We start from the raw sequence: 11,798 nt of genomic DNA, 5'->3' as shown, positions 1-11,798 counted from the left end.
ATGTAATTTCACTAGTGTGAGTCTGGAGGTAGAGCGTGAGATGTACAAGGATCTCACTTCTATTTTTGTGAGGTAGATAGGTTGTTTCCAATCTAACTTAATTTAATGTATAATTTCTTAGAAAAATATTATGTTTAGTCAAACAATTTCATATATAATGGGAGGAACATAGTATTTTTATTTATGTTCTGTTTCCTATCCGATGCCCAAAATCTGTATTAAAGCTCCGATTAAATTTAAATCACGTAGTATAAAACCTATTCATGGCAGCGCTCCAACATGATTTTTTCTGAATGATTTAATCTATTCTTGTGGGGTCATGTCATGAGGTAATGTAAATCAATGAAAATTACAGTTTGCAAGAATGGAAGTCATAATCATATGGAACAGAGAAGGTGTCTAATCATAGATAGGAAATTCGAGTGCTTTTGTGTTGGAAAAAAAGAGAGTAAAGGGAATAAATAATATTCAGAGAGTAGAAAAATGTTTCACCAAGTTTGAAATTGGAAAGTGAAAAACAAAATTCTTTACCCCTGCAATAGTACTCCTGTTGGTATACAACAATGATATTGATTTGTTGCTTATTACTTTTTTAAAAAAAACATGGACAATTATATGTAATATAATAATATATAGTATCAATTTTATTTCATTGAATTGTACAGTTTGCCTTTTAAATAGGTTGATGTTTAATTGTTGCCCATGCCTCTAGATCTGTTTGACTTTAACTTATTTTAAATTTAAGCTTATAAGCTAAAAAAAAATTAAGTTGAGGTAGCTCAACTTATTTTTTTTTTGGTTTATATGCTGTTTCAGCTTATAAGTTGTTTTAGATAAGCTAAGTTAAACAGATCTAATTATTTTTTGGACTTATTTTAAGTACAAAATAACTTTAAACTGGTTATCCAAACACTCAAAAAAGCTGAAAACAGCTTATAAGCAACTTATAAGTCAATCCAAATTGATTAATAATTCTTTAAAAGCACGACATTTTTACCCTTTTCTAGAATCTGAGATATTGGGCTGCGAGGACGAGGCCCAGTTGTTCTCCGCTACATGGTCCAAAATAGATCTAAGCCCAATTCAAAACGCATGGTTCAAAACGCATGGATCAAGATTCGGGAAAATTACATGAGATAACAAATAGGAAAAATTACTTAATTGAGTGCTTTTTAAAAATTAATTACTGATTTTAGCGATACTTTTTATTTATTACAATTTATAGAAATACATAGCAATATTATGATAAATATACAATTGTATTAAAAGTGAATTATGCATACAATATAAATATATTATAAGAGTTTTAAAATATATATTATGTTTGTGTATTAAGAAACTGACATAATGTATTATAAATCTATTAAAGTATGTGATAAATGTATTATCCATCTATAAAACTTGTATTATATATGTTTTATAAATAGTTCTCTGCAATATGTATTAAAACTGTATTATAAATGTATTATAAGTGTTCAGTGAATTTTTTTTTTCTATTGCTATAGATGGTAAATATTTTCTTAATATTGTATATTTATGTAAGTTTCCCTAACAAATATTACTAGTTTATTATTCTATATAGGTATAGTTTTATTTTATTACCATTCGTGGGTATATTTTGCTGAGCGTTGCTATAATTTCTCTATACAATTAGTGTATTGCGTTTGTATAATTCGCTATACAATGACGTTTGTATAATTCGCCATACAATTCGTAGTTTTTGTATAACGTTTGTATAATTTGCTATACAATTTATAATTTTTGTATAACGTTTATATATTTTGCTATACAATTCGTGTACATTATTTGTATAATTCGCTATATAATTCGTAGTGTTTGCATATTTCGCCATACAAATAATTTGTGGTTACCATATTTGTATAATTCGCTACAATATTTGTATAATAACAAATTTATGCTTGCTATTATAAATAATTAAAAAAAACTATACCATATGGAGTAATTATACTTAAAAGATTTGCCATATATGAATTTTTCCCTCAAGATTCAAGTCTGGTTCAGAAACCAAGCATTGGTGATTGGTGAAGTTAAAGTAGAACTAATTTGTGTGTCAACAATTGTTTATTATGAAATGTGATTAAGAATGTATAACATACACTTCAAACATTGGATAAAATTTATGTAACCTGTTTAAGATGAAAACTAAAATAATTTTACATGTACATGTGTAATTTATTAACTGTTCAGCATAAAATAGATTTGTCCGTGTTAGATTGCTTCTATTATTGATCTCAAGTATGAACAAAATTAAAGGAGAAAGATTGCGCGCACACACATACATTGCTCATATCAACACACATGAATGTATGATGAAAAAGGGGCAAAAGGTTTCGTCAACGTTCTCACTCGCATCAACGTTCAGATGAATGCAATTTTATTTTTTATTTTTAAAAAAAGCCAACAAAGTCATCATTATTTTATCATTATTATTGTTGTTATCGTTCTCAAGAAAATTTTAATATAGAACAGGTAATGGATCACATCCAATTATATAATATTAGAAAACATATTGTTTGGCTGTACTTTGCACGCATACCCAGTAGAGTAAGAAGTTATCAATAGCCAAATCATAACCAACTTGACCTTCAAATTAAAACCACATAGGTTCAATGAACCCATAAATAAATAAAGGGAATATTATATCAATTTTATTACTTAAATAATTTGGAGGAGCAAAATTCAAAGAGAGAGAAAAAGAAATGATGCTTCCATGAGTACATGCGGTCCTGAGAAAAGACAAAATATAATCATAAGCAGAAGAAATTTATTTTATAGCAATGCCAAGGAGCAAAGGGAGGGTGCATCAAATCAAGAATATATGGAATTTATCAGTGTTTTAAAAGACTATATTGAGATTTGCCTTGGGGGCTCGTTCTGGAGCGAGATTCTAGCAAAATGCTTCGAGATTCAAGTGTACACGAGATTTAATTTTATAAAATTTACATCTTAAGTGTCCGACTGTAGGTTTTAAACATGCTCAATATTTAATTTTCGGGGCTCGGCTAATAGATCTTATATAAATTATGTGTTAAAATCTTTAGTTAACATTATTGACTCTCATAATTTTTGAATAAATGAATAATACTTAATAATTTTTAATCGATAGAGATAAGAAGATTGAGAGTAACTTAAATAACAAGTAATATCACATCTTTATTATTTGGTAATACTGTGAAAGTGATTATTATAAGGTAACATTTCTTTTAAAAATACGTAGAAAATTTTTACTTTTTCACTTATAATTAGTCTTCATGATTTTGTCATATGTTTCAAAATTATCATATTTTATTTAGCTATTTGAAAATAATTTTATTTTTATTAATGATGGAGTGGTGTTTTTGTTATAATACTAGTAAGTTTTATTGATTATTTTCTTTTAGGGGGGTAAATTGTATAGTATGATATAAAATATTTTTAGAAATAATGATTCTTTTATTATTAGAAAGTTAAGATATTAGACTATTTATACTTGTATAGTCATGTTAGAAGTGTTATTTTCCATGAGTTCCCTTAATCATGTTTGTAATTATTTCAAACTATTGATGTAATTTTATAATTGTGTTATTATTTTATCATATCATATTATAAATTAAAAATTTAAAGATTCATAGAATTTACACTCATGTCTCAAGACCTCGCCCTATACTAAGTAAAACGCCTCCCCTCACGCCCCTGTCTTTTAAAACACTAGTATTTACTACCCGTTCCTCCCTCCCACTTTAAATCTAGTTTTAGCTCAAAAAAATTATCTCTAAATAATTATTATTTTAAAATATTAAATTTAACATTGAAATTATTTATAATTATAAGCTTGACATTAAAGATATATACATAATATTTAAAAAGGAAAAAATAATCTATATTTAGTGAATAAGATAACATAATCTATTTTTTTGTTTAGGACAAAAATTTTAAAGTAGCTTGATAAAGCATAGAATCAAGCTTTTATTAAATGGAGATTTGACTTATTTACAATAATCCTAATAAAACTGAAGAAGATAGCTATAAACTACATTAATCAAGTCCTTCTCATCTCCACTTTCATTGCTTATACATTTGAAGCCAAAGGAGTGAAGCTCGAAATATATATCATGAAGACAATCTAATTAACATATCCAAAGAACTTCTAATTAAACTTGCAATTAATTAAGCATATTTGAATTCCACATAACTCATCAATCAATATTCACACCACTGGAAATGATCCTCCAGCATCCACGAATTGTTTCTCCAGCTACAAAACCCAAACACCTCTTTCTCAATAAAGGTAAATTATTATTATACAATTAATGAAAGCATATATAGTTGAAAAATGAAAATCACCTTAAATAATGTTTCAAGCTTGTTCTTGACAAGGGTGTACTCATTCTTTACTTGTTGCAAACATTTTAAGCAACTGCATTTAGTGATATATTTTGCTTTAGCAATTTCAATTACTAACATATCTAAAGGGGAAGAGTGATATACTCAGACCTTACCTTTACCTTGTCACGGTAGATAAACTGTTTTTTCGATAGATACTGGACAATAATTTCTATTGACGTGTCAAGAAAAAATAAAATTCAAACGAAAGCACCAACAAGAAAGTTAAATTAACTTACCCTTCAACATTGCGCTCATCACAATAATTACGGAATGCAATGCACACTCTTTGAACTCTTTGTGCACCAATGCTGTAAAGTAAAAATAAGAGTTTAAATTACCTACACAACTAATTAATATATATAGTATTTTATATCATCAGATTGTCCAAAAGCTTAATTACAGATACTATCAATAAAAGTGGGATTAACAAAGTTAAAAATCTACAAGAAAAAATATGGTTGGAAATATTTACCTTGAGCTGCTACCTTTCAGTTGATGAACATGTGCATCCAGCTTCTTGTAGTCTACATTAGTCTGATTTCTAATTTTACAAACCAAAATTGATAATTATGTGAGCTTGCTTATAAGAGTCTGTTTGGATGGACTTAGTTTAAGCCGCTTATAAGTTGAAAACTGGTTATAAGTTAAAAATAAATACATAGGCGCAGTCCAACTTTTTTTTTTTGATTTATAAGTTGTTTTCAACTTATAAGCTGCTTAAAATAAGTCCATCCAAACAAACTCAATTATTTATTGAAGTTTATTTTAAACACAAAATGACTTTAAATTGATCAGCCAAACACTCAAAAAAATTAAAAACAACTTATAAGCAACTTATAAGTCAATCCAAACGGCTCTAATAAAGGAGCGAGGTTCTGACAGCCAAGGTAAAACTTGTCAATTCATGATGTTACAGAGATAATAAGTTCATAATTTTGTTTAATTTTTCTACCTAGCTGATCTCTTCCAGATTTGTATGTCAAACAAGAAAAATAAACAAATTAATTTAAGAAGTTGTTAATAACTCACAGAGCTTTGGCAAGTTCATTAAGAAGCCTTTCAGAATCTTCAAAGAAAAGGGACACAACTTCCACCACAAAGTCCGGATTGCTCTCATCTTGCAGTTGCTGCAGTTGTATATACTGCTCATCCAGAATTTTCTTCTCATACCCAAAACATAATTTTTTTTTAAAAAAACCATCAAGAAATCATAATAAAAGAATAATCCAATGCACAAAGCATTCCGCGAACTCAAGCCCTCACGAGGTGTGACGCACAGTCTACTTAATTCAATCATTAATTATTGTTTCTTTCGAACTCATAAATTACAGTTCACACGAAAATAATTTTACCCCTGCTCCAAGACTCTCTTCCATCAAGAAACGATATAATAATAAAAAGAAAAAAGAGAGGTTAAGATTTTACCTCATTGTATAAGGAAGCAGTGTACTCAGCTAGTTTTCTTTGGAGTTGTTCCATGATTTTGCTATATCCACAATGAATTTCACAAATTAACAGCTTGCTGTATATGCTATTAATGAGATCAATCGAAGTTTAAGTACTAGTGCATGGAGTTATTTTTATTTTAGTTTTTCTTGGAAAAGCTCCTACAGGGCACTCTTTCCTATAACAGAGAAGACTAATGTTCAATGAACTTTGCACATTTATTCACTGTATTTATATTGTCACACATACACATATTTTATTTTTATTTTCTTTTTTTCCCTCACTTTCTGCAATTATGTTTTTGTTGCTTGTGCATCCCTAATGTCTCCCCTAGTTGTTGTTATTGCAACTATCTAGTTCATAAAATGGTAAAGCTGTCACAAGATCCAAGATATTTTTCACCATATCCTATTTAGAGTATTTAATGTTTTTTTTTAAAAAATTATTTATAATTTTCTTATTTCCTTTTTAATTTGTTGTATAGTAATTCGATCTCTTATTTCAACTTAACTTGAAATAAGGAATTTGAAGTTGAATAAAAGAATTCCAATTTCAGACATAACTTTATCAACTTTTTGAACTGATCTCTTTCTACTTCAATTTCAATTACATCGGGCTTGTTTGATAGCTGGTTAAAAACTAAGTTATTCATATATTAAATTTTGTATAAGTAATATTTCATCCGTTTCAATTTATGTGTCATCTTTTGGATTTCGAGATTCAAATAAGTTTATCTTTGATCATAATTTTTTTTTTTATATTTTTAAAATATTTTGAATTGTCAATTGTTGTGACTTATAGTACTTTTTACATAGTTTACAAATATATAAATTTCATTTAATTTTTTTTAAAGATTCCATCTGCAAATTTTCGGTCAAGTTTAAATTGTTTGACTCTTGAAAAACGAAAAGTGTCACATAAATTAGGATAGAGGAAGTACAATTTTGGTAGCATTATTTTACTGTGTATAAAAATAATACGATATTGTTTGCAATTTATAAATTCGCATAACTGATTCACGTTTAAGTTATGAGGCGTTCTTTATATTATTTTATGCATGCATGATAAAAAATAAAATATTTATGATACTTGTATAACTCTAAGCAGCTAGCAGGCGACCTCTGTGTATCAGGTGTACTACTTATAAACATTTACCTCATTAGTAAAAACGTCTCTTAGAAGTATACTTATACTTAAATTGGTCATTGTTCTGGCTACTGTACGTATACTCTGTTTTAGGATATTATGTGTTTAGTATTGCTCGATTGAGGCTATGGAGAACGTCCACCCAGAATTATAGTGGAAATAGGTAGGATTCCTCCGTCTTTAACCTTTCAGAATCGAACGCTAAGGAAAATTCTATTCAGAACTTTTCTTTTAATGAATCTTACACTACGTCAATGGAAACAATCAGAAATTCATTTTTTTTCAAAAGATAGTATAATCTATGCATAAATTCATTTTTTTTTTTTAAAAAAACGAAATAACACATTACATATGATAGTGTAGCAGCAGTAATGGAATCCAATGTTGCAGCAAAATTCCAATATTTTTTCTTCTTAAGATGGAAAGGTTCTCATGGGATGGCATGGGCAGGTCAGTAAGTAGTGAACATTAAAAAGGGTTGGGAACAGATGGGTGAAGCTGACCAGCCATGTTACATCAATATCTCCAAGATTTAGTTGGTAGATTCTGTCTGCATATTCATATTCATATTCAACAACTATCTCATATTTACCAATGGTGCTCATATTCAATTTTTTGGGGGGAATTTAATTCTTCTCTATTTAAAGTTTGATCTGACTAATAAAATTGTTTGGTAGGTCCATTAAAGAGTAAAACGCTTAAAAAAATCATTTTCAAATTCGAATAAAAATCTGTAATTAAGAATAAAAATATTCTAATTAGCACTCTACATCATTAATTAGGTGGAATGAAATAAGAGATATTCATTTTTATACATAAGAGATATAAAGAAAAAAAATTCTTCCGTTCAAATTATAAGAGGAGAAAATATATTATTTCCTCTGCTCAACTTAATTCTTGTTTCACCACATGTTTCGACCCCATATTATCTTGTTCATGCAATAATTAACAGGTTTGGGCGTGCAAAGGTGTTGAATTGTCTCATATATGTGGTTGGAGTGAAAAATTATCTTCTTATATGATGATTTTGAATAATTATCACCTCAATATTAGTTTTTGATTTTTAAATTTAGACCCAACAATCAAGATCCAAATTTATGTGGTACATTTCGAATTTGAAAGTTGAATATAAAAATTCTATGATCATGATTTTTTTTCATGTGTGTTATCAATCTTTATACTTATTTTTATATAGTTTTCAACTATGTAGATTTTATTTTAATTTTTTAAAAATTTCATATCCGAATTTATAGTCAAAGTGAAAGAGTTTGACTCTTGAAATTCAAAGATACCATATAAATTGAGAAATAAAATATTCTCTCCATTTTAAAATAGTTGTCACATTTTGCGAGTTTGATTAATTTTTAAAGCTAAATTAAATTAAATTAATTTATTTTTTTAAAATTAAAATTAAAATATTTAAAAATTATACAAAAAGTACTATAAATTATAGTTTGTCTCATATTAATATGATAAAATATATAAATTTTAAAAATGTAGATCATATTTCATTAATTTAACTCTCGAAATTTTTTAATAAAAAATATTTTAAAGAGAATTATTTAATTGCGATAATATTGAAAGTTAAGTAAGCGTGAAATAGCGTACTGTCACAACAAATCTGTCTTGTTGATATCCTTGATATGTGAAAGTGAAAGCCAAAGCCAAATCAAACCATCTTATCTTGGGATCAGCTTGTTTCTACGTAAAGTTGAGAACGATCTTATCTAAATCGAAATGAAATATCCCTTACCTACTCTTTCTTTTTTTATTCCTTTTTAATCAATACAATTATTTATTACAATTCTTTTTTATTTAATACTGACTTGATGTATTTTGTAAAAAAAAATAAAAAAAAAAATGACAACTGAACTATATTATTCTTTGAATATATTTCTGTCACGCAATTTTACTTATTTAATATTAACCTAACACAGCTCTTAACAAGTAATAAATAGAATGACAATTGTGTTATATCAATGTCTAAAAAAAAATGTATTAAGAAATTAGTATAACAACTATATAAGGAGGGAATCTCTTTCTGGTCTGTTTGTTTTGTTATGTTGTTGATATTTAGTTGGTTGGATCATTGTGGATTAACTTATTGGCTTAAATTATCTTCGAAAGGGATAATTATTGGTCCCATATAAGTATATGGTTGTTGTCCCACAACAATAACAATAAGTTAAAATAATTACCTTTCTTTTTAGTATATCACTCCTGACATTTTTCATATTTATACAAATTTTAATCCCAAGTATAGCAAAAGAAATAAAGAAACACAACATTAAAAAAACACATTTACAATTTATAGAACATGAATGCATGGCTGAAGAAAGGAGAAAAAAATGAGTGGAGAAATTGAGATTTCATATCTCTACCCGTTTAAGATTTTGAATAGAAGAAAACGATTTTTTAAAAATCTTTTTGTGTAAAAACATGATTTTCTTAAATAAAAATAATATAAAACTAAAAATAAATTTGTAAAGGCTAGATAATCATAAGAAAGAATTAGATTTAATTTCTCTAGATAAAAAACTCATCATTTAATCAAGTGCAATATTCAACCTTATTGTAATATGCATGATATATAGCCAACAAATAATATTCAACCTTATTGTAATATGCATGATATATAGCCAACAAATAATATTAAATTAATTTTAGAAAATATCTGCATAAAATATCTCATTCACTATAATTTGAACAATTGATTCGCCCTTGAGCACATGAAGTAAAAATCAACCTACATTTTTCCATAATTACTCATGACTTAATTTTTTTTTATACCATTAAGTTGTTGTATTTGTTTGAATAAAGAAGAAAAATGTTAAAACTGTGGGTATTTGGTTGATGGAAGTCAAGAAAGAAGGTAATAATTGTTTTCACACATTTATCAAATATGATGACATAAATGTGTTCATAATCATCAACCATGACTCTAAATTGCCTATAAATAAACATCTCTATCATAAACACATATCACCAAAAATCTAGAGAAATACATGTGAGATTTAGAGAATTTTCTTTTGAAGATCTCCTTGAGAATGATATTTTAGAAATTGGGGTGTGTAAGAAAAATATTGTGTATTGTATGGTGTAATAATTTCCATATAGTCAATATTTTTCTGCGTGATCCGTGATTTTTTCCGCATTAGATTTCCACGTTATATCTTGTGTTGTTTCATAATTCTCTTTAATTTCTATGTTATTATTTTCTGCTTTAAGACGATAAAAAAAAACCGAAAATTAATTGTCTGTGCTTTTTCCTAATATAAGTAGCCAAAATTTTGGTTTTTCATACTTTTGAAATGGAGAAATGACATGGATTTTCTTCAAAGAGAATCATTATTTGTTATTCGATTCCTTTTTTGATTTTATGCTATTGTGATGTGGATATTTCTTTGTATACATTTGTTTGTGAGGAATAAAAACAAAACTTTTGTCATAAATGTTGATTTTTCTTCAGAATGATGGAAGTTGGAAAAAGGAGACAGGTGTCGCTACACAGTAATACACATGCTTGGGACACTACATTCTTTCTGGCTCTTAACATTATAATTATATTGCATCTAAATTCAAGAGTTTAGTAGTAATATATATTTAAATAATATTTACACCATTAGACTATCACATGTTGTAAGATTATCTTTTACCTGTTAAAATAAATAATACATCTTATTTTCATTAATTTCAAATCTCATATTTTAAGAAAACTTACTCATCGATATCATTTAGATGACTTAGTTATCTAAAAAATTATTTGCACTATAATATATAAAATTTAGTAAGCATATTGGTTATACATTTCAAAGATTTTTTCTTCCTCGAGAATTTATGGAGTTGGAGTTTAAGATAAAATTGTGTTTAATTATACTTTCCACAAAGAATATTTAAAATGATGCAATTGCGACTTATTGAAGACATGACCTTAGATGAGTTGGTGTGGATATCGCGAATTAGGATAGATGGTTAGTTGGTAGGAGTGTGTCCTTGCTAGTAGGTAGGAGTTCATTATCTTGGTGCCCTTACTAGTAGTCATAGTGCTATGCTTGTAGTTTCTAGTTCTTTAATTTTGTTGATATCTCTTGTTTCGTATAGTTCGATGGTAATATTATTTGATTGAAGTATTCTTCTCCTACTATCTATTGTTTTGTGTACTATCTATTGTCTCTTGCACTTTTATTACATCTTTTTAGTTTGTTTTGTCTTGAGCCGAGAGTCTATCGGAAATAATCTTTTCAACTTATCTCTAAAGAGAGACGAGGTCTGCGTACACTCTACCCGCTCCTGACCTCACTATGTGGGAATACATTGAATATGTTGTTGTTGCAAAAAAATATTTGAAATGATATTCATATTTAAATGTACTTAGATACATCATTAAAAAAATTAAAAATGAGTTGAAAAACAAGTTATAAATTGCTTAATTTTGAAATATAAGTATAAATTAAATATATAATTTATTCGTGGTCAAACATTAATTTTCAAAGAAAATTATCCCAAAGATGGCTAATTTTTACAGGCAAACGAGTCGTTAAAACTCTATATTCAAAGTTTTGAAAATATATGCCAGGAAATTGATTGTCTTTTCCTATAAGGTTCCAAATTGTGCCCGTACTGTAAGTGAATAATAATAATAATAGAACTTAACAAATAATTGGGAGCACTTGCATTGTGTCCAGATCATCTATGAAAGCTATATAGCATATTACATGGAGACAATTTTTTGTTTTCATTCACCCCTAATTTGGCCCTGTTTTTTCCTTTGACAAGACTCTCATTTTTTTTTGTGCAACTGCATTTTCCTTTGACTTGTT

General features: G+C 27.5%; 1 protein-coding gene across 3 annotated transcripts; it reads right to left on the bottom strand.

Annotated features, from left to right (window-relative positions):
• Positions 1-3,930: 3,930 nt before the first annotated feature.
• LOC129886253 (histidine-containing phosphotransfer protein 1-like) lies at positions 3,931-6,132 on the bottom strand. Of its 3 annotated transcripts, none has more exons than XM_055960850.1 (6): positions 5,812-6,132; positions 5,416-5,528; positions 4,859-4,927; positions 4,623-4,694; positions 4,345-4,417; positions 3,931-4,255 (listed from the first exon to the last, which is right to left on the bottom strand). In XM_055960850.1, exons 1-6 carry the CDS (start codon positions 5,863-5,865, stop codon positions 4,208-4,210), a joined length of 429 nt encoding a protein of 142 aa, XP_055816825.1. In that variant the 5' UTR covers positions 5,866-6,132; the 3' UTR covers positions 3,931-4,207. The 3 variants fall into 3 exon arrangements, with proteins under 3 accessions (XP_055816825.1, XP_055816826.1, XP_055816824.1); XM_055960851.1 differs by having other exon boundaries at positions 5,416-5,513; XM_055960849.1 differs by having other exon boundaries at positions 5,416-5,546; positions 5,812-6,124.
• Between the last annotated feature and the right edge of the window lie 5,666 nt (positions 6,133-11,798).

Source organism: Solanum dulcamara, chromosome 4 (assembly GCF_947179165.1).
Source record: "Solanum dulcamara chromosome 4, daSolDulc1.2, whole genome shotgun sequence".
Taxonomy (NCBI): domain Eukaryota; kingdom Viridiplantae; phylum Streptophyta; class Magnoliopsida; order Solanales; family Solanaceae; genus Solanum; species Solanum dulcamara.
This window is presented reverse-complemented; position numbering and strand designations above follow the sequence as displayed.

What these genes read in the sequence shown, in the direction of transcription:
- LOC129886253 (XM_055960849.1), bottom strand. Translation starts at nt 5,865, where the DNA reads ATGGAACAACTCCAAAGAAAACTAGCTGAGTACACTGCTTCCTTATAC. An exon ending in AATGAACTTGCCAAAGCTCT is followed by an intron (nt 4,928 to 5,415) that starts GTGAGTTATTAA and finishes TTGTAAAATTAG; the next exon opens with AAATCAGACTAATGTAGACT. An exon ending in AGCTTGAAACATTATTTAAG is followed by an intron (nt 4,256 to 4,344) that starts GTGATTTTCATT and finishes TGGGTTTTGTAG; the next exon opens with CTGGAGAAACAATTCGTGGA.